Consider the following 21,351-nt stretch of genomic DNA (forward strand, 5'->3'; position numbering starts at 1 on the left):
CCGCTGGTTTGATTCCTGGTCAGGTCAGGTGCCCTGGTTGCAGGTTTGGTCCCCGGTTGGGATGCATACAAGAAGCAACTGACATGTTTTGCTCTCACATCAATGTTTTTCTCCCTCTCTCCCTTCACCTCTCTCTAAAAATAAATAAATAAAATCTTCTTTAAAAAAAGAAAGAAAAAATGTGGAGTAGAGGATGACTCCAGCATATTTAGCTTAAGCGACTGAAAAGGCTGAGTTAAGGGGAGAGATCTGGGTTAGGGACGAATAGATGGAATTTAAAGCCACAAAGCTGAATGAGATCACAGGAGGAATGAGAGAAAAAGATGTGGTTCAAGGACCAAGCCATGTATCACTCCAACTCTCAGAAACTGGGGAAATGAGAAACCGGGAAAGGACTCCAAGAAGAACGGTGTGTTAAACTAGGAGCCAAGTTAGACAACCCTTTATTCCCATAAAAGGGAGCAAAAATACAAGACAAGAGCTGGAGACAGAAGTGGGTTTGAGAGGTATTTCTTAACACAACAAAGGGGGCCAATGCCTGCTTCACACAAGGCTGTTGTAGGGGTAGAATGAAATGTTTGCAGGGTGTTGAGCACAGTACCTGGTAATAATAAGAGCTCAGTAGCTGATTACTAATAATTGTTAATAATGATATTAATAATTTACCATAACCACTGTGATATAAATAGGCACAAAAGCAAAAGTGCCTGCCCCAGCCTGCAGTAAGGAGAGCATTGCTAGAGGACAGGATCAAATTGTGAAGGAGGAGCAGGAGTCAACTAGACAAGGAAGGGGTGGGGGGGGGTATTCTGGGGAACAGCAGGTACAAAAACAGGAGAGCCTGGGGCACTTTAGGAATTTGGGATGCTGTGATTTGGGATTTGCCAAGCCATTGAGGGCAAAGCCACCTCTGTGGCCCTCAGGGCTACCCCACCTCTCCCTCCTGTCTGTCACTGGATAGGAGCTGAAATGTTGTGTGTGTCTGTACCAGGTTGAGGGAGGGAGGAGAGGGGATGGCCTAATGAAGGGAGTTCAAAGGACGCTCCCGTGTAGGAGGGGACTCACAGCCAAGTTTAAGGTGAGATGTAGGAGGACCCAGGCCTCAGACCTCATTCTGGGGCTGGCAGAATATTTCATTTGAGGGAACAAATGCCCAAATCCATTTTGGGCATTTCATTTGACGGAACAAAGGGACTGGTCACTTCCTGAAAGCTCCCATCTTTGCACGGGTCAAAGGCACCCGCCACACCCTTCCCTGCTGCAGTTGCTTGGAGCAGCCTGGCTGGCCTACGAAGCTATGAGGCTGGGAGCCCCCCAGGGCACAGAGCAGATCAGAGCCCTGGCAGGACACCAGGCATGCTCTACTGCAGGGGTTAAACTTCTTCACCTCTTGGCACACAAACTAATTACTAAAATTCCGCAGCACACCAAAAAATATCTTTTGCCAATCTGACAAAAAAAATAGGTATAATTTTGACTTACAAAAATAATAACAGTAATAGTAATTATGTACCCTTGTGCTCCAAAATGACTTTAAAAAAAATTCCAGTGCCTATACTTGGCGTATAAAGGTTTCTGGCACCAAGAGTTAACCAGTCAGACACAGCCTTACTATACAGTGTGACCAATAGGATGCAAGTCTATTTATTCATGGTTCAAGGTAGGGCATTCACACCGGACAGCTATTGTGTTGGCTATTGTCATTTTTTTATTTGAACATCTAAGAAAAAAAGAGTCAGTGCTTCTGAATTGTCAGGTATTGCATGTTTCAAAAATCCTTGCAGGAAATCCTTTCCAACCTGGTTGAAAACCTCTGCTCTACTGAGATAAATAAGGCTTGGCTGAGTCCTTGCCACTGCTATACAAAGGCTGGGAAAGGATTTGCCCAAAGTTTCACAGCAGTTCACCATCCTGACCACCCCAGGTTCTTCCCACAACTGTTCCTCAGACATGACATGCCATCCTAATGCTCACAACTCAGGACGTGCCCAGATGAAGGTACCGCCCCCTCCGCGCCCCCCTCCCCTTTTCAGAGAGGAGCCTGTGGCCACCCTGCTGGGGCAATGGAGCACCCCCAATGCATAAGAAATGAAGCCCAACAACCCTCATCCTGGTTTGTACCCAAGTTGGGGGCTTTTATTTACAGAAAGGCCTGTGCGGAGCTGGGGGAGGGCGGTGGGAGAAAGTGATGCCAGAAAGAGAAGGGCCATGGGCGTTTAAATACTCAGATGGGAGCGGGGCACAGGGTAAGTAGTGGGGCTGGCTTAAGGATGGCCACTGTCAGGCGGTCGCCCGTCAGCAGTCACCCAGTAAGCCCGGGGGTTGAAATGGGTTCAGGAACCAGCAGAGACCTCAGTCCATCGGCCCCAAGGACGAGATGGCCAGCGGAGGATGGCACACATTAAGGAGGTAACTTGTTTTGGTAACATATCTGAGTGGTGCCCCAGGAAGGGAAGCCACCCCATCCTCTGTGGAGCTTGGACTCCAGCGACATTTTTCCTTTCTGTTGGCCTCACCTTTTCACTCGGATGCCCTCCCTTCCCTTCCCTCATGTGTTAAGAATTGTCCTTTCCTCAGGATCCTTGGGCCCCAGACAGAGGTCCTGGGAAGGCCAGTTTCCTGGGCTGAGGGATGGGGTGCAGGCCCACCCAGAGGGCGCCTAGCCCTTCCCCCAAGGATGCCTGCTGGGCTGTTCTGGCCTGACGCTCACGGCCCCTTGATGGCTCCGGGCTCTGTGAGGCGTGCAGAGGCATAGGCTGAGGCTGCCAGGCAGGCTGCAGGCTCGCAGAAGCCGGGCAGCCCCACAGGGCCTGGCAGGCCCGGTCGGCCTGCCTCCCCCGGGAGCCCTGCCAACCCTCGGTCTCCATCTTTGCCGTTGATGGCTTGGCCAGGCCGGCCAGGGAGTCCTGGAAAGGGAGAAGGTCAAGACATCAGGCCTTGCTCTTGGCTCTAGAATTCCTAAGTCTCACTTTTCAGGTGGGACAAATGAAGCCAAGTACACCACAGGAAGAAGGGACTCTGCCCCAGTCACACAAGTTGAAAAAGAGTCACGTGTCATGGTCCATTACTCCCAGCTCCCAATCAGTGAGCCTTGGGAGCAAATGCCCTTCCTTTCCCTCCATGAAGCAGATTTCAGTGTGACCAGGAAGTCCTCAGCTGTCCAGGTCCCAGCCAGACCCCACCCAGAGGCTCCAGAAGCTCCAAAGGGATACAAAAGCTGGGTGTGTGGCACTGCCTTGGCTGAGCATGAGGCCTCCATGGAAGAGACCCAGTTGTCTGTGGGCACTGATCCCAGAGAGGAGGGACAGAACTGATGCTGGGCAGGCCAAGGTCTTACCTGGGATCCCTGGGGGCCCCGGCATCCCTGGGTGCCCACGTCCCATGTCTCCCCGGTCACCCTTCTCTCCACGTTTTCCTACAGAGAAAGAAGGGAGCCTAAGTTTCTCAGAATTGGAAAATGTTTTTTCTACTTTGGTTGCTATTTAATTTCTGTTCCACACCCAGCAATTACTCCTGTTTTGTACTAGTTCATAATCGGGGAAAGCTGGAGATGACTGCAGAACTGGTTAAATATAGGAAGGTCCAGAAAAGGACAGAAGACTACAGGGTGGGGCAAAAGTCCATTTACAGTTGTTCCTATGGAAAATAGCACAGTAATTAATAATACAAGACTAAACTATGTTTAACGTACTCACAGCTGTAAATGTACTTTTGCCCCACTCTGTCTACAGCCAATAAAGTTCAAGGATAGCTGGCATTTACTAAGTGCCAAGCAATGAACTAAAAGTTCTAGGTAAATTACCTCTGAATGGAATCCTCAGGACAACACTATGAGGTTGTTGCTATTTATATGCTCATTTTACAGATGACAAATCTAAAGCCAAGGAGGTTAACAGGCAACTTGTCCAAGGGCCTCAACCAGCAAGTCGCGGGGGCTGAACACGCACCCTTCCTGCAGTTCCTGAGCTGCCTGCTTTACCATTTTGTCAATCTGCCTCCCCACTTCTGGAGACGTGGAAGGATGTTAATGGGGTACCACTAAGTAAATTGAAAACAAAAACAACTCTCCCCAAGAAACCAAAGTTATAAAATAGTACTTTTGTTTCCATCAATCTGCTACCGAGAAAGAAAGAGAAAACATGAGGCTAAGCAGCCAGCCTGCCAGACGGAGATGCCTGCCCTGCTCCAGTCCAAATCCCATCGCCTGGCCCCCACCCCACCGCGGAACAGCACTCACCCTTGTGCCCTGTGTTGCCGATCTGACCCACGGCTCCCACGATGCCAGGAACGCCCCGAGGGCCAGGGTGCCCATGGGGTCCCTGTTTGCCTGGGTACCCAGGAGGCCCCGGGGGGCCAGGAGGCCCCACCATGCCGGCTGCACCCAGTGCTTCCCTCTTGGCACTCACAGCCACCTCTGCCAGTTGCTCTGGGGGGGGGAGGGGAGTGAGGGTAAGAGGTCTGTGACCTAGGTGCCAGCCCAGAAAACCTGGGGAAGGCAGAGCATCCTGACAGCCACTAGCCCCTGGCCCCTGGGGGCGCAGACAGAAAAGCCCGGTGTTTAACCTCTCCCTTCCTCCCCGGGTCCTCAGCAGCAAAGGTCTAGGGATGGCAGGAATAAATCTAAGGTCCCCAGTCCCTTGGAGGCAGAGCTGTTATGGGCAACCAGGACTCCAAACACTGGGGCAAAGCCAATTGTAGACTCTGAAGGGGCTGCTGTCCTGACGGGGAGCATGAGGAGGGGTTGCTGGCTCCCCCCCTCACCTTGCAGCATCTTCAGCACCACGTCCACGATATGCTGGTCACTGGCATCTCGGCCCTGAAAGCGGACAAGGCCTTTCAGGAGGAAGCCACTTGGCTGCTAGGCTGCTGCTCCCGCGCCGAGACCCCTCCCTGCTCAAAGTTGCCACCCCCCCCCCACCTCCCACCGCCCACCCCCGGCAGTAATTTCGGCGTCTGACTGAAATCCCTGCTGCCGCACCCCCGCCCACCTTCTCCGATTTGGGGCTCAGAACCAGCCCCAGGGGTGCCGGCTTCCTGCAGGGGCTCCCCAGCCTGGGACGGAAGCAGCGCTCCAAGATTCCCTCCCCTTCAGGCTGCCCGGCTCGGGGGCCGACTCACCGCCACGCCCTGTCTCCCGGGCCGTCCGGGCACGCCGCGGTCTCCCGCCAGTCCCCGCGGGCCGGGGAGCCCGGGGTAGCCCTGCACCCCGGGGGCGCCCGCATCCCCGCTGGGGCCGCGGTAGCCAGGTTCTCCGCGGACTCCTTGCTGCAGGGCGGGCGGGAGCAGACTCGGGGTAAGAGGGCGGGGAGGGGCCTGGAGAGCGCGAGCGACGGTCCCGCCCACTGCCCCCAGCAGCACAGAGGAATGAGGGAGAGGGAGGGGACGATGGGAGAGGAGAACAGGGGTGGGAAGGAAGGCGAGCAGGGGTTAGGACTCACCTGTCCCTTGGGCCCCGGCTCCCCGGACTCGCCCTGCAGGCACAAGGAAGCGCTGTCACAGGGGGTGGGGGCCCGGGGTCACGCGCTGCTCCCACAGCCCCCAACCCCGCAGCAGGCTCACCTTCTCGCCTTTCTCTCCTGGGAGGCCGGCCACGCCCGGGTCACCCTGCCAGGGAAGAACCAAGAGTCAGAGCCGCGTTGGAGCCGAGTGGGACACCCCCCACCCACCGCACACTCCCCGCACACCCGCGCACCCCACCTCCCGCCCCCCGGGAGGCCGCCGCCGCCAAGCCGGGGAAGGGGAGGCGCTGGTGCTCACCACTCCGCCGCGGGGCCCGGTCTTCCCTGGGAAGCCCTGGAGAAAGCGGGGAGTCAAGGGCGTGGCGAGCTCGCCTGCGGGGGCGGGGGGGCGGGGTCCACCGGGTCCCGCCCCTGCCCTGGCCCGGACACCCCCCCCTCTGCAGCTCCACCTCGCCCCTCAGGACTCCCTGGGGCCCACGGGGGGGCAATTTTTTGGAAACTCTTTAAGAATTTGAGCTCCATCCTCCACCCCTTCACCCCCAGTGTCTTAGCGCTTCCTTCCCAGGTATTTTCCAGCGCCATTTGGTACCTTGTCTCCCTTGATGCCTGGCAAGCCTTGCGGTCCTGGAATTCCTGGGGGCCCCTGTTCCCCTTTGGGGCCCTAAGAAAAGAAACCAGAGAAGAAAGTCAACTGAGGTGCCCAGACACGCTCCCCACTGACAAGCAGAGTCGACCCCCACTCACCTGCCGTCCTTGAGGGCCTGGCTGCCCTACCGGCCCCCTCTCACCCTGGTCACCCTGAAATAGAAAGAAAGGGTGACACCCAGGCTACCAGCACCCGTGGCCTCCCCCTGCACTGTCAGGGTGCCCTCCATTTCTGCTGTCACCCGCGTGGGATTCCTTTGCTCCACTTCACAGACAAACAAACAGGCCCTGGCTGGGGGGGCCGCACACAAGGGTGGGCAGGACTGGGCAGGTGCCAGGGCCGTTGAGAGGACCCAGACCCCGGGTGAGCAGAGCCGGAAGCTGCAAAGGCCCCCAGGGAGGAGCCGTGTGCCACACACTTACCTTCTGCCCCATGATGCCTCGGGGACCAATTTCTCCTCGAGGCCCTGGCTCTCCCTGGGGGCAGAGTAATTGGGGGTAAGCAGAAGGCCAGGTGGGCCCCTCCCTTCCATACCTGGGTAACACCCACCCATCCTTGAGTTACAGCTAATTTGCTTTATCAGGGAAGCCTTCCCTTCCGTTCTTTTTTCTTTCATTCTTTTTTAAAGATTTTATTTATTTATTTTTAGAGAAAGGGGAAGGGAGGGAGAAAGAGAGGGAGAGAAACATCAATATGGGAGAGATAAATCGATTGGTTGCCTCTTGCACACCCCTAGCTGGGGACCTGGCCTGCAACCTAGGCATGTGCCCTGACTGGGATCAAACCGCAGACCTTTTGGTTGGCACTCAATCCACTGAGCCACACCAGCCAGTTTCCCCACCCTCCCCTCCTTTTCTTCAGGTCTTTGTACTTTTCCTTCATAGGACACAACACAATTACAATTGGTCATCAAGTGGTCATTTATTTAATGTCTGTCTCTTCTGCTAAACTGTAAACTCTGTGTGAGTAGGAGACTGTGTATCTCAGCATTTAGCACACTTGCAAGTATTTGGTAAATGTTTATGGAATGAATGAATGAGTGAACGAATGAACGAATGATTCTGTCTGCTGGATTCTTAGACCAAGTCAACTTGGTCATATGGAGAGGTCATAACCCAGAACAGAACCTGTCTCAACCCTTACTGCATGGTACAGGAAAGAGAGGGAGTTTCCCTGGGTTAGTGGGTCAGTGGCAGAGCCCTGACTGGCACCCAGGGCACCCCATAGTCTCACCCAGACCTCATAAGCTGAGTGCGGGGTCCCCAGGTCTGGGGTGGGGCGAGGTGGGGGAGGCAAAGCAAGAGCCCTTGTGTCAAAGGAGACAGCACTTACCTCCTTCCCCGGGGGACCAGAGAATCCAGGGAGGCCCTGCTGGCCTGGCTCACCCTGCAGGGAAACACAAGTCTAGGGTCCTTCTGGGTGGCCCAGTCGGGCCCTTGGTCTTGGGGAAGCCCAATGAACCCTAAACAGACTCTGGAACCAAATGAGTTGTGGAAGGGAGAGGGCGATCTTGGTCACGTCCTCTGGACTCCACTGATTTTCCTGTTTGTTTCTCCTCTGGATTCGGAGCCGTGCCATCCTGTGTCCACTGAGCTGGGGTGAGGTGCAGGGGTTGGAGGGGTTGGAGGCATGGCAGGAGGGAAGAGCTTAGCCCCAAGGACCTTGTCAGGCTGAGTCGCTGAGCCTGGGGTGAGACCTGAGCCTTGCAGTCTTTAGGACATGCCCCTCGTCCCTTGCCCCCAGGCTCCCTTGCTCAGATGAAGCCACTTTGCCGCCAGCTTGGAGTCACCTCACCTTGTCTCCAGGGCCTCCTTTAGTCCCGGGCTGACCTGGCACACCCTGTAGAAAGAAATTGACATTAGTTTTTGCCCTGGCATGGGGGAGTGCCATGCACCTGTGATTTGCCTCCCATCCTTGATTCAGGTCCCCAACCCCCTTATGGGAAGGCCCAGTCACGGTCATCATGAACTTGACTATACCCAGCCCCCAAGCCATGGTGGGAGGTGGGGGGAACAGAGGCGTTTGTGGTCCACAGGAGAAGAGGAGCACACTGCGTGCTCATAGGCACACTTGGGTGCACACATAAACCCAGTCACACATGGGCACGTTAGCGGGCCTTGGCCTCAGCACCCTGGCGGGGAGCCAGGGTGAGGGGGCTCCTAACAACTGGGCTCACAGGAGGTGTGTCCCCCCATTGATTGAGGTGGGCCTCGATGGCGAGAAGATGCAAAAAGATGGGGAAGAACATGCCAGGCAGAGGGGCGGGCAAAGGCCTGAAGGTGCGGGGGTAGAAAAGCCAAGGCAGCGTTGAGAGGGGAGCGGACATAGTGGCCGAAGAGGCAGGACGGGCAGACTGGGCCGATTCCAGCGGTCCTCGGCCGCTAAGATGAGCTGCGAGGGCAAGGACTGTAGCTGTCTCTTCGTGACTGTTTCCCTGCCACTCGGTCCCTTGGGTACTCAGTAACTACGTCTTGACAGACTGGGTGGAGTGACCTTTCTGGAGGCAGTGAGGGCCATGGAAGGGGCCGGAGCAGGGAAATGGTCAGATTCCACTTAGCCATCATGGAGGACTGGAACGGCCAAATGGAAGGCTGGAGCCATTGTCCAGACGATGAGGCCTTAGCCAGGCCAGAGGCCATGGAGCTGTGAAGAGGTCTACGCTGGGTGGGGACAAGGACTATAGCAAGAGCCCTGTGTGTGTAGATTTAGACCTCATCAGCCATGCATGCCACCATGGGAACGTAGGCGGGCAACAGAGCGCTTGGCCCTTCTGAGGGGGAGAAGCAGCAGTTTGCAGTGGGGGTGGCCCTGGTGGCCCCACCTCATACTCACCGCTAGGCCCTGGTGGCCCGGGTTTCCTGGCCGCCCCGCCTGTCCTGCACTACCCTGGGAGGGACAGAGAACCAGACACACAAATGAGAGTTCCACCCAGAGGGTCCATGGCTTCCACCAGAATGCAGGCAGGGAAACTGAGGTCCGGGGCCAAAAAGGGTTGATTGCACACCTGAGGGCCCCAGGCCCCTAGCCCTCCAAGGTCAGAGTGACAGGACTCAGGGCCTGAGCTGGGAGGGGCCCTGACCCTTGCCCCAGGCCCACCAGGAGCCCCCACTCCTACCTTCATGCCAGGTGTGCCTGGGGTCCCGTCCTTGCCGTCGATGCCTGGGGGACCCTGCTCGGGAGGAGAGTTGAAGGTAGACTCACAATGGGGAAGTGCCTGGGATCAGGTCACCCACCCACGTCCCTCTGTGACAGCTGCCGTGTGCAGGCAGGAAGTCGGCCTGGTCTTGTGAAGCCCCACCAGTCAACTGAGGGAAGGGAATGGAAGGGAATGGGACTTCGGGGGATAGACCACAGTCCTTCCCTTGTGTGGGTGACAAGTGTCCCAGATTGCTGCAAGTTTCCCACGATCTCTCCTACATCACCACCCTATTTACAGGTTAAAAACAAAAAACAAAAAACCCCGAGGCAGAGAAAGAGGACATTTCCCAAGGCAACAGGGCCAGCTCGCCTGCAACAGAGCTCAGGCAAGAGTCCCTGGGGGCTTGTTCTTCTGGGGGTGTAGACAGAATTGACTGGACCCTGCCCTCTGGGTGGGCCTGGGCCACTTACAGTTGCTCCCTTTGGGCCCGTTATTCCCTGGGGTCCTCGAACACCTTGGCTCCCCTGCAAAGTAGGTAGAGATGACGTCACCTTCAGGATGCTGAGCCCCTGTCTGGCTGTTCACGGAGGGGAACAGCTGAGAAGAGCGACCTCTGGGTCCCCGTGTCCCTGTGGCACAGGCCATGCTGTGCAGGAGGAAAAGGGCCTGGGAGAGCCTTTGTGGCCCTGGGCCCAGCGGGAGGGAGTGGAGGTCAGCGCCAGAGCAAGGAGCCCGACCGGCCGGACTTGGAGGGAAGGGGCCGGTGCTCCCTGGGACCTTCCCAGAACCTGAGCCCCGCTGCGCACCACAGCGGGCGGGCCCTACTGGGGCTTTATTTGAACAAGAACCCTGAGGAGGTGTTTTTGAGATAATTGGGAAAAATCGAACACTGGTTATTTGATGATAATTCTTTGGTGTGGTAATGGTATTGTTATTATGTAAGATAAAGTCCTTACTTTTAAGAGATATATCCAGAAGTCTTTAGGGGTGAAATGACATGTTGTTAAGGATTTGCTTGAAAATATCATGGCAAAGCAATAACACGCTGAAGGAAGGGAAGATGGTGTGGGTGTGGAAGAGGGTTCATTTGGGGAGATAAGTTACGTGGGGGTTCATTATATCATTTTCTACTTCTGTGTAGGTTTAAAAACTTGCATAGTTAAAAACTTAAAAAATAATAGTTAGCCTTACTTTTGTTTAATTTTTCTGTAAACTTTAACTGCTCAAAAGAAATAAAGTCTATTAATTAAAAAAAAAAAAGTTAAGAGAACTGGGGTTGGGACCAAATCCCATTAGTCCCATGGCTGATTTGCTGGAATGTAATCGTCTGGCCCCAGGGACCGTGAGACTGGATCTCCTGGCTTCTCCCAAAGTCTGAATTTGATCAGCAACAGGCCAGCCTTCTAGGAGCCCGGCTGGCAGAGCTGACTGGGCTCTGGGCACAGATGCTCTTTTCTAAAACAGACCCCCCACCACGTGCAGACGCCCAGAGCAACACACGTGAGCACACATGTGTGCGCACACGCCAGCCTTGGTGGAGCTGAGTCCCACCCGGTACTCCCCAGGGGCCCTGCCTGGACCAGTGGAGCCTGAGGACTCACCAAGTCGCCCTTCTCCCCAGCTCGGCCTGGTGGCCCCCGTGGACCTTCCTCGCCCTGGCAAGGACAAATGGGAATCCAAGTGAATGGGTCCAGGGGGAGCCGCACCCCGTCCTCAGCCCTGGGACCTCCAGCCAGGGGCAGGTGAGCGGGGGCAGACTTACCGGGGACCCAACGGCGCCAACAGTGCCCACCATGCCTTTGTACCCACGAGGACCCTGGGGAGAGGAAGCAGGCGCAGGTCAGTCCTGGCTGGATCCCAGAGGCCGGGGGGCTGTCAGGGCAGCTCTTGCAGGACACCCCCCAGGCTCACTCACCGTCTCTCCCTTGGGTCCCGCCATGCCTGGGTAGCCCCTGACACCCTGGGGCCCCTGTCAGGACAGAAGAAGGACAGCGATGGCAACTTCAAGGCCCACTTCATGACTCCTTCTCTGCCCCCACCCCCAGTGTTCACAATGCCCCTCTGAGTACCTGTCTTATAGAGGGGACTGAGGCTCAGCGATAGGGAGTTACTCAAAGGGACAGCGGCAGAACCTGGGCCTCAGCCGAGTCTGCTGACTGGCAGTCTTGGTTTCTGCGCCCTAATTTCTGACAGTCAGCTTTAGCCTCCTCCTCCCCCCACCCAGAGACATGCCAGTTGGGCACAGGCGTCTCTTTCCCACATTAGAGGCTGGAGCAGGGGATCGAGCCCACTAAGATGTCCTAGGATGAGGAGAGGAGCCCCCAGGGGAGTGCTCCTTACCGGCGGTCCAGGGATGCCTTGCTCTCCAGAGGCACCCACATCTCCTTTGGGACCCTAAGGGGCAGGATTCAGTGATCAGACAGGCAGGCAGATGGAGAGACAAGTATTTAGGCAGACAAAGACACCATCCGCTCCCAATCCCATGTGACAGATGGGGAAATGGTGGCCCCACAAGGAGAAGGGACTTGCCCAGGGATACACTGACTTAGAACAGGGGTCTCCTGCTGCCCAGCTCAGAGGTCTGTCCCCAGAGACCACAGGGGGAGGGAGAAGGAAGGAGGAGGCCCCGTAGGGTCCTCTCCACGTGCCTCTCCCATGACCCTTTGCCCTCACACTTACTGGCTTCCCAAGGCGGCCGGGATCTCCCAGAGGCCCGCGTTTCCCAGGATGCCCCTAAAGGAAAAGAAGGGGCTCATTGGGGGGTCCCCACCAGACCACCTGCTCTGCCCTCCCAAGACTAGGACCAGGAGCTCACCTTCACTCCCTGCAGCCCCTGGGGGCCTTTCACACCTGCTGGACAGTTGGTTGGACACTGGAAAGAAAATCCCGCAGGGCTCTGTGGTCACGGACTGCCTCAGGCCAGCTGGGCAGTGCTTCCCATCTTGCCGGCTCCCAAACCCCTCTCCTGCCCCGCCTGGCTGAGCCTCTCTGCGCAGCCCTGCCCCATCTTCCACCGACCAGACTGCAGACCCAACCTACCTCCATCTCACCCATCTCCACCTGACCCACCCCTTCCTGCAAGAGCCCCGCCCCAGGTCCCCCCTCACCAGGAAATCCGCGCTGCCTTCCAGGCCCTGGATGGTTCCGGGGCGGCCCTGAAAGGAGAGGTATGGATGTGAAACCTGGCCCGAGTTCTCCCCATCCCAGGCTCGCTTCAAGCACTTTCTCCTTCCTGCACTGCACACTGCCTTGTGGGAGGTCTGAGGATACTTACTGGTTTCCCAGGGGGGCCAGGAGGCCCTGATGGTCCCTCAGGTCCAGGATCCCCCTGGAAGCAAGAGAGGCCTCAGTCATATCCCTGTCCAGTGTCTCCTCCGGGCACCTCCTGAAATCTGGGCTCTAGTGGGAGCTCAAGGCCTGAGGGGCAAGGGATGGCCCCAGCCCTTGGTCTCCCTGAAAGACCTCCTACCACAGGGTGGGCTCGGCGGGGGGGCTTCTGCCCCAGACCTGGAAGAGCTCCCTGGTGGCCAGAAGCAGGCCCGGGAACTCCTGGAGAGACTCCTAGTTTGCGGGCTCGGAGGCCGGGGGCAGGAGGCAGAGTCAGCGGAGGGGTGGCTGGGCTCACCTTGGGGCCTGTGATTCCGATCTCACCGGGGAGGCCGACAGGTCCAGGTAGTCCCTAGGGGGTTAGCCGCCACAGGCGCAAAGGTAAGGACAGCTGCCTGAGCGCCCGTCCCCACTTTTACTTTGCAACCTACCCCAGGGAGACTGGCCGATTAGGGCTTTGAGGACCAGAAAATCCCACAGCCAGTGGATAGGCCCGGAGTTCTCTGGCAGATCTGCCTATTCTGGACAGTGTCAGTGCCTGCTGGCCCCTCCCCATTATGGCCGTGCCCTGGAGGCCCTTCCGTATCATTCCCTGAGAGTCTCAGGGACCCTGCCCCACCCCTGAGGACTTACGGGAGGTCCAGCGAAGCCAGGGCCCTGCAACGGAAGGAAAGGAGATCGGGTTGATGTATCCTTCTTTAAGTACCCCCTATCCACACAGGGTCATCGAAGCCTTTGCAGCTTATACTCACCGGCAGGCCAGGGGGACCTGGGAGCCCGGGCTGGCCCTGCAAGAGCAATGGGAGAGCTCAGAGGCTGGCGTCTCCTGGATCCCTGCTGCTCCCTACTGCAGACCCTCCCAAACTCTGGCTCTAGATTGCCCGTGCTGTGTCCCCAGCAGGCCGCTTACCTTAACTCCGGGGATCCCAACCGGGCCAGGCTCCCCCTTGGCTCCAGTTAGACCCTGGGGAAGGAAGAAGGTATATAACCGAGAGGCAAGCTTGTTCCCCAACCCACGGGGCAGGGCCGGTACAGAAGGCCCTCCTGGGTGGGCCCAGACTGCCTTTTACCCCACTCTTTGAGGGCCTAGGAGCCTCAACACCTTGGTTCCCTTTCCCCAGTTCCCACAGTAACCCCGGGAGGCAGGCAGGCAGAGAGACTATCTTCTTTTGAAAAATGAGAAACCAAGACCGAAAGTCTTGGTTAGCCCAGGCTCACGCCTCCCAGTTTAGGAGTCTAGAAGACTTAGACGTCGGTCTGGAAAGTCATTTCCTTGATGTCTGCCCATGGCAACTCTTTTTGAGCCCTAGTTTATTCACCTGCTAAATGGATCAATACTCATGCTTACTTACCTCTCTGGGTGGATGTGTGAGGACTAATGTGGAAGGCACTGTGCTCTGCAGTCTTTGCAGGGTGTGGATGAGTGGAAGGGCCCTGGTGACTGGGCGCAGCCCTGGTGGGCGCCTCTTGAGCCAGCAGGGCAGGGGCAACTCATGGGGGCCTCTTCCTCCTCCCATCTTTCGGTGACTGACCCACGTGTATCCCCCAACCAGACGACAATCCCAATGGCCCTGGCTGTGTCCAGGAGCCTGTGACCTCAGGGCCCCTGGGAACTCTAGGAGCAGCCAAATCATGTTCCTTTCCTGACTTGCACCCAGGCTCTGAGGGGGTGGGATGGGGAGGGGAAGGGATGAGGGGAGCATGGGGTGTACAGGACATTTCTGTCCAGAGTATTCCAGCTGATACTTGGAGGCCAGAAATGTGAGACTAAATCCTGGCTGCTGCAGGCAAACGGAAGGCCTCTCTGGACCCCGTTTGCCCATGATTCATGCTCCTGGAAGTGGCGTTTCAGTGAGGAGGTCGTAAGGCACATGAAGGGGGAGGGGGCGCCCCCCTGTAGGGCCTCAAGGCTTCATCCTGCTGCTCCACTCTAAACAAAAGATCAGGAAAGATGCCAGAAGCAGGCTACTCACATCAATCCCGGGCTTCCCGTCTGGCCCATCTGGCCCTGGTTTGCCAGGCTCCCCCTTAGGGCCCTTGAAAACAGGTGGAGCAAATATTAGGGGGAGGAGGGCAAGAACTGGAAGAGTCAAAGGCCAAAGAGGACAAAGCGCTCACCGGAGGTCCAACTTTCCCAGGGGGCCCCTTGTCACCCTGCAAGACACAAGTTGGTGAGACAACACGCACTGGCTCATGCTGCCCCAAGTGGGGACACGCAGGCCCTGGCTGACAGTCCCAAATGCTTTTCTCCTCACTCTCTTCTTTTCTGTCCTCTGTTCCCTCAGCTATGCACTTTTAGATAAATAGTTTCATTTCCCTCAACAAAAAAAAAAAAAAAAAAAAAGAAAAGAAAAAGAAAAAGAAAGGAAAGGAAAGGAAAAAGAAAGGAAAGGAAAAGAAAACAAAAAAGAAAACAAAAAAGAAAAAGCATAGGCTGATTTAGATGAAGCCCAGCCAGCCAAGAGAGGGTGGTATCAGCATGGTTTTTGACATGCCAGTGCTGGTAAGGTGCTGGTTATGAGGCTTGCTAATGGGGTTGTGGGCTCCAAATTACCTTGGAGAACTGGTGCCTCTTGGATTTGGGCAAGTGTGAGAAGAAACTGTTGTTTTCTTTTTGTAAAAAGATTTTATTTATTTATGTTTAGAGAGCAGAGAAGGGAGGGAGAAAGAGAGAGAGAGAGAAACATTGATGTGCAAGAGAAACATCAGTCTGTTGCCTCTTGTACGCCCCCAACTGGAGATCTGGCCTGCAACCCAAGCATGTGCCTTGACTGGAAGCTGAATGATGACCCTTTGGGTTCGCAGGCCGGCACTCGATCCACTGCGCCACAGCAGCCGGGGCAGACGAAACTTTTAGAAAAACATGAAGGGGAGGAGAACGAAGTAGGCAGTGGCTCTCCACTGGATTGGGGTCAGGAAAACAAGAGACTGGGCGGGTAAGGGGCCCTATTAAGGGGGCATTTTCAAACTCCCTAACGCAGGGAGGACCTCCTTTCACCAGTGACAAAGGCCCCTTGGTGGAGGACAGGCAGGGCCTGGAGTCAGATTCAGCCCCAGAGAGGCCTCCAGGCATCACAGAGGCTGTGGCAGCCAGGCAGCTGGCAGTAACCCAGCGCCCTGTGTTTGGGGTGGGGGCACCAGGCTGAATAGAAGTCTGTCCAGATGGGTAAACACAGAGCTGATCTCCTGGGGGAGCTCCTGAATGAGGTATTTAACTCTCACCATGCTAGAGAGATCAGGGAATAAGCCCAGCTGGTTCTAAATCGGGGAAAGAAATGTAAAAGGAAGAGACAGGAGTCTGGCCCCAGCTGGTCAGCGGTCTGGCCAAGGCTCCCAAACTACCCTGAAGCAGCATCCAGATGTACCAGCGGGTAGGGCGAGGGGTTAAGGCGTCTCCCACCTTAAACAGAAGGGAAAGGAGGGGAAGGGGATAAGGAATCACTGTAAGCTGCGGTGGGCGGACAGCACAACCGCTCCTTGTCTTTGGGCAGCTATAATTGGCTCTGCATCTCCCGGCTGGTTTGGGAGTTTTGCAGAACAAGTGGGTCCTTGTGGTGCGGGCCGGCGCCGCCTACTGGCAACAGGGGGCACTGCATCTCCAGGAACCCACCCACCGTATCCCCGCCCCCAACGCTCACAAAGTTCCCCTTTGTCCGCAACCTCCCTCCCACTTCGGCCCCAGAGTAGAGACTCACGTCGATGCCGTCGGATCCAGGCACTCCCGGCGGCCCCGGGGGGCCCGGGGGGCCCCGCTCTCCTGGCGGACCTCTCTGAAAACACACAGAGAGTGTGCAGCCTTCAGACAGTGCAGGGAGCTGGGCATGCCAGGGGCGGCCAACTTCCTTTTGCTGAGAACCTACCGTATACCAGGTACTGTGTACCATTGCATATAGGATCTTACTGAACGCTCAGGGCTGTGAGGCGGATACGATTACGAGCGCAGTTTGCAGTTATGGAAACAGGCTAACAGAGATTAAGAATGAACCCAGAGAGTAAGTGGTGGAGCCAGGACACCACTGTACCACGTTGCCCTTGCGATGTCGTGAGGAGGAATAGATGGAGATGCTGTGGCTCAAATAAGTCACAGAAAGTACAGTGAAGGGTTGCTCGTATTGTTATTTTTAGATGATCAGCAGGCATGGATGGTGAGTATGTACCCTCTTCACTCGTCCTGGTGAGGGTAAAAGCCAAAGGGAAAGTGAAGGCGGGTGGGGGGACGCAGGGAGGGGAAGCCTGTTCTCTCCTTCCACTCAAAGCACCCCTATATCGCACCGCTCCTCCGTCTCTCTGGGGTGACCTTCTTATTGAGGGGGCAGCCAGTAGCGACCCAGGCAGGGACTCCACGCGTGCCAGCTGCCCGCGCCCTCCTTAGCTAGGCTGGAGCCCCTCAGGAGAGCGGCAATCCGCACCGGGCACTAGACGGCGCCCGGGCCTTGCACCTCTGCGCCCGAGTCCTGTTAGCCCCCCAGGCCCGGTGCCCTTGGAAGTGACACGCGGGCGAGCGAGCCCCGCGGAGAGGCAGTCGCCGGGCTAAAGCGGCGTCTGGCTGCAGCCGGAGCCCCCTGGGAGGCGGCGGGGGCGGAGGCTTCCGAGCGCAGTGAATGGGCACCATTGTCTCCCACGCCACCTGGGTTCTCAGGGCTGCCAGGAGCCAGCGCCAGCTCCTGCTTCACGCTGCTGTCCCTGGCAGGGTTGAGCATCTCGGGACAGGGTCCCTCTGGCTCCCCGGCTCATCCACCTCCTTTCACGGTGCGGGGATGCACCCTGCATGCACACCTACCGAGGGGACCTGCGTCGCGAGACTGTTCGAAGCGGCCCCTCGGGTTAGGGAGTGTCATAGAGAGTGGGGGGCAGGCAGAGCCTTTTACCAGACTCCTGCCTGGGCCCTGGACCCTGGACCCCAGGCTCCGCACCCCAGACCCCGGCGCGGGAGTGGCCCTGAAACTTACGATCTGCGCTAGGGCGAGCCCGAGCACCTGGAGCAGGACAAGGACGCTGCGGGGGGCGGCCGCGGCGGCCATGGCAGCGGCGGGTTGGAGGAGGAAGGGGGCTCAGGTCCACGCGCACCGACGGCTGAGGCTCCGTGCGCAGCGCTGGCTGTTCTCCGACGCAGTGGGCCCGGCCCCCTGGATATGCGGCGGGGCGGGGCTGGGGGCCCGCGGGGTCTGTCACCTGAGAGGACCCAGGGAGGGAAGCTGTTGTCCTCCGCCCAGCTCCGCCCCGCTCCTTCCAGCCACCAGCGCCCACCCTCCGTCCTCGCCCTGGACTTCCCGGAGGCCCCTGTCCTGTGTTCAGAGGAGCAGCTCAGTACAGGCGGAGGACACGGTCCTGATTCTGTGTGTGGAGGCAGAGGGCCGTCAAGGTCCGCCTCCAGCCTTACCTCCGGGGCCCAGCACCTTCTCCTTGCCCCGCAGCCCGCGCCCCATCCCTGACCCCACGTCCTCAGCCACTTCTGCCTGCGAGCCTGGGTCAGTCCTCTCTCCAGGTGAGCGGACTTCAGAACCTCTTAGCAGGCTCTGCCCAACCCCCTCCCACCCGGTTCCTCTCCACACACAAACAAGCAGGCCTCTTTCGTATTGAAACATCAGGAAGCCCTTCCTGGATTATCCGGTGAATACCCCACCCACCTTCTCCCTCTTGTTCTCTGCTAACTTTATCAGAGTTTTCTGCCAACCCCCTCCAAACTCCCTCCTCTCCTTCGCCTCCCTGCTTCTGCCTCAGCTGGGAGATCAGTCTCCCGGAGGTCCCCAGTGAGGCTCAACCCTTCTTCAGTCGTCCAGGCTGGCTGTTGGCCCCCGGGCCAGCTCTTGGCCATTCTGACGGGGCAGTCCTCCCTGTCTGGCTTCCACCGCGTAGCCCCTCTTCTGCTGCTTGCTGCCTTTTCTTCTCTGCAGCTCCCTTAAGCATGGAGTCTCCAGGATTGAGCCTTCCCACGTACCAGGAGTGATCTCCTTCCTCCACGTTTATGGAGACAACCACCACCCTATACGCCAGAGTTTCGAAAACCCACATGTCCAGCATAGCCTCTCCCCAGAAACCCTGACATTCCCTTTCATGCACTTGAGCAATATTGGTAAAGTGCTTAGGAATCTGACTGTTACTAACTGTAAGTATAACCATAGGCACTTATAACTATTTCAAGTCTCAGTTTCCTCAACTCTAAAAGAAAACAATAAGAGGCCCTATCTTACAGGGTTTTTTGTGACGATTGAATAAGACAATGCGTGTGAAATGTGTAATCTAGCACCAGCACACAGTAGGGGCTTGGCACATCTTAGCTTTCATTGTGATTTATTGAGGATCCCCTGTCTACCAGGCCTGCACTCAATGTGCAGATCAGCCAAAATAGTGGAGGAGACTATGCTCTGGAACCTAGAAAAGTCCCAACTCCAGGGGGCATGTTGGCAAATGTCCCTGGACTTTGAAGGAGGTTCCTGCAGCTGAGTTTGGAAAAAATGGGCTTGAGAGAATTTCATTGGTCTGCCTTACAAAGTTCAGAACTTGGAGTTAGTAGGAAGTAAGATGAAGGGAGGAGGAGGGGAAGGCGAGAGAGGGATGATGGGCATTGTCTGGGGAGGGCGGGGTAATGTGTGTACAGGGTTTCTAAGACCTAGTTTATCCAAAGTTGTTGGTTGTAGGTTGTTCATTTCTTCATCGTTTTGTGGACTAAACACACAAAGACCTTCTGTTTCCTTTTTGTGCGTGGAAACTATGGAAAGGGGATGAGTTTCACATCTGGACAGCACACATTAGCATATTAGCTGTCCACTGCAGCATAGCAAGTCACCTAAAAACTTAATGGCTTAAGACAACAATTTCTTGGATGAGGAGTTCAGGAATGGCTCTGCTGGCTGGCTCGGACTCGGGGGTCTGTTAGGAGGGTCCAGGCCGGTGGTGGCTCGGGTTGGCGCCATCTAGAAGCCTTCTTCACTCACATGTCTGGGGCCTGTACTGGGAAGCTTCTGGAAGCTGAGGCTGGAACAGCTGGGACTCTCCTTTATCTCCTTGTGGGTTTTCCACGGAGTCTCATCAGCATAGTAGCTGAACTCCTCACACGGCAGATCAGAAAGAGGAGAACACCAGCCAGAATCAGAATTGCCTCTTAGGACCTAGCCTCACAAGTCACACAACATCAGTGTCATCACTTTCTTTTGGTCCAGGAAATTACGAAAGTCCACCTAGGCTCAAGAGGCGAGAACAGAGATCTCACCTCTTGATGGACAAGCATCAGTGTTATAATTCAAGAAGAGCTTGGAGGATGGGACACATATAGGTGCAACTATCTTTGGAAAATACAACCTACCCCACTTGGGCTTATAACCTGAATCAGTTCAGTGGAAGCTGAAGCTCAAAACCGGAGCTAAAAGAAATCTTAGGGAAGGCATTGGACCCTCAAGAAGTGGACTAGAGCTTCCAGCCAATTGCATATAGCTCTTTCTTCTTCTTCTTCTTTTTGCATACAGCTCTTAAGGAGCAGGGAGACCTGAATAGAGTCATCTATCCACACTTCTGTATAGGAAGACTCAATGTTGCAAAGATGTGAAATTAATATATAAACTCCATGCAATCCCAATAAAAATCAATGCAGTTTTCATAAAACTTGACACAGTCATTCTAAAGAAATTCTAGGAGAAAGACAGCATGAAAATAACCAAGAAACCTTGAAAAAAAAATGAGTAAGGTCTTTCCCTACTAGAGATCAAGACATACTACAAAGTGAGTTATTCAAATAGTTTTTTACCAGCCCAGGAATGGGGTGGGAGGCGGGGGTGGGGAGAGGAAGAAGAAGGAGGAGGAGAAGAAGACACACACATTTATCACATACATTTAATGTATGATAAAAGTCTATATATTTAGTTTATGACAAAGGTTAAGTTTAGGGTAAATAAGGAAAGGGTAGACCAGTTAATGAATGTTGACCACCTGTATATATACTCAGGAAAGATTTGAGTTATATTTCTGCATCAACATATAAAAAATATATTCCTGGACAAATGTATTAAGGACCTAAATGTAAAAATAACGAACTATGGAAATCTAAAGGAAAAAATATATTCCTGGACAAATGTATTAAGGACCTAAATGTAAAAATAATGAACTATGGAAATCAATGGAAATTTAAAGGAAAGGAAATTTTGTGACAAGGAAAATTTTCTGAGCAATATCCCAAATCATGAAAAGATGTTTAAATTTGACTTCATAACACTTTAGAAAATGTCTTTATAACAAGAATGCATAGATAAAACTAAAAGACAGAAAGGACACATTCACAATACACATTACCAGACAAAGAATTAATAAGGATAACGTACAAAGCTTTAACAAAGCAATAAGACAAGCTCTATCAAACATTTTAAGGAATATCTAACTTGAATTTTCTACAAAGTTTTTTTAAAAAATAGAAATATAAAAAACACTTTCAAACTCATTTTATGGGACCAATATAACCTTGATATCCAAACCAGTGATGTGCACCAAGGGAAAGAAATATTAGAGGCTAATCTGTCTTGTGAACATGGAAAAATATTAGCAGATTGTCTTGGCTGGTGTGGCTAAGTTGGTTGGAGCATTTCCTGTAAACCAAAAGACCTGAAAAGTCCCATATTTGATTGCTCATCAGGGCACATACCTAGGTTGCAGGTTTGGCCCCCAGTTAGGGCTCCTATGAGAGGCAATCGATTGATTGATGTTTTTCTCTCACATCAATGTTTCTCTCCCTCTCTGTCTCCCTTCCTTCCCTTCTTTAAAGTCAATAAGCATGTTCTCAAGAGGATTAAAAA

At 55.0% G+C, this 21,351-nt stretch overlaps 1 protein-coding gene across 1 annotated transcript; it reads right to left on the reverse strand.

The window, feature by feature from the left end:
- Positions 1-2,157: 2,157 nt before the first annotated feature.
- On the reverse strand, positions 2,158-17,598 carry COL9A2 (collagen type IX alpha 2 chain). Its single transcript, XM_054571580.1, has 32 exons — positions 17,521-17,598; positions 16,267-16,341; positions 14,690-14,725; positions 14,545-14,607; positions 13,482-13,535; positions 13,324-13,359; positions 13,205-13,228; positions 12,870-12,923; positions 12,519-12,572; positions 12,352-12,399; positions 12,060-12,116; positions 11,924-11,977; positions 11,585-11,638; positions 11,160-11,213; positions 11,007-11,060; positions 10,846-10,899; positions 9,715-9,768; positions 9,221-9,274; positions 8,938-8,991; positions 7,900-7,944; positions 7,438-7,491; positions 6,528-6,581; positions 6,204-6,257; positions 6,049-6,120; positions 5,758-5,793; positions 5,560-5,604; positions 5,439-5,471; positions 5,119-5,265; positions 4,762-4,816; positions 4,238-4,426; positions 3,338-3,415; positions 2,158-2,906 (listed from the first exon to the last, which is right to left on the reverse strand). Exons 1-32 carry the CDS (start codon positions 17,590-17,592, stop codon positions 2,707-2,709), a joined length of 2,067 nt encoding a protein of 688 aa, XP_054427555.1. The 5' UTR covers positions 17,593-17,598; the 3' UTR covers positions 2,158-2,706.
- Positions 17,599-21,351: the final 3,753 nt, after the last annotated feature.

The sequence above is a fragment of the Pteronotus mesoamericanus genome, unplaced genomic scaffold (assembly GCF_021234165.1).
Source record: "Pteronotus mesoamericanus isolate MK-2021 breed Mesoamerican mustached bat unplaced genomic scaffold, CSHL_Meso_final contig_221, whole genome shotgun sequence".
Classification (NCBI taxonomy): Eukaryota; Metazoa; Chordata; class Mammalia; order Chiroptera; family Mormoopidae; genus Pteronotus; species Pteronotus mesoamericanus.

Excerpts from the sequence above, each read along its gene's own strand:
- COL9A2 (XM_054571580.1), bottom strand. The coding sequence starts at position 17,592 with ATGGCCGCCGCGGCCGCCCCCCGCAGCGTCCTTGTCCTGCTCCAGGTG. Across the intron at positions 13,536-14,544 it reads ACGGGAAGCCCGGGATTGAT|GGTCTAACTGGAGCCAAGGG; the intron begins GTGAGTAGCCTG and ends TTCCTTCCCCAG. Across the intron at positions 4,817-5,118 it reads CCGGGAGACAGGGCGTGGCG|GGCCGAGATGCCAGTGACCA; the intron begins GTGAGTCGGCCC and ends GTCCGCTTTCAG.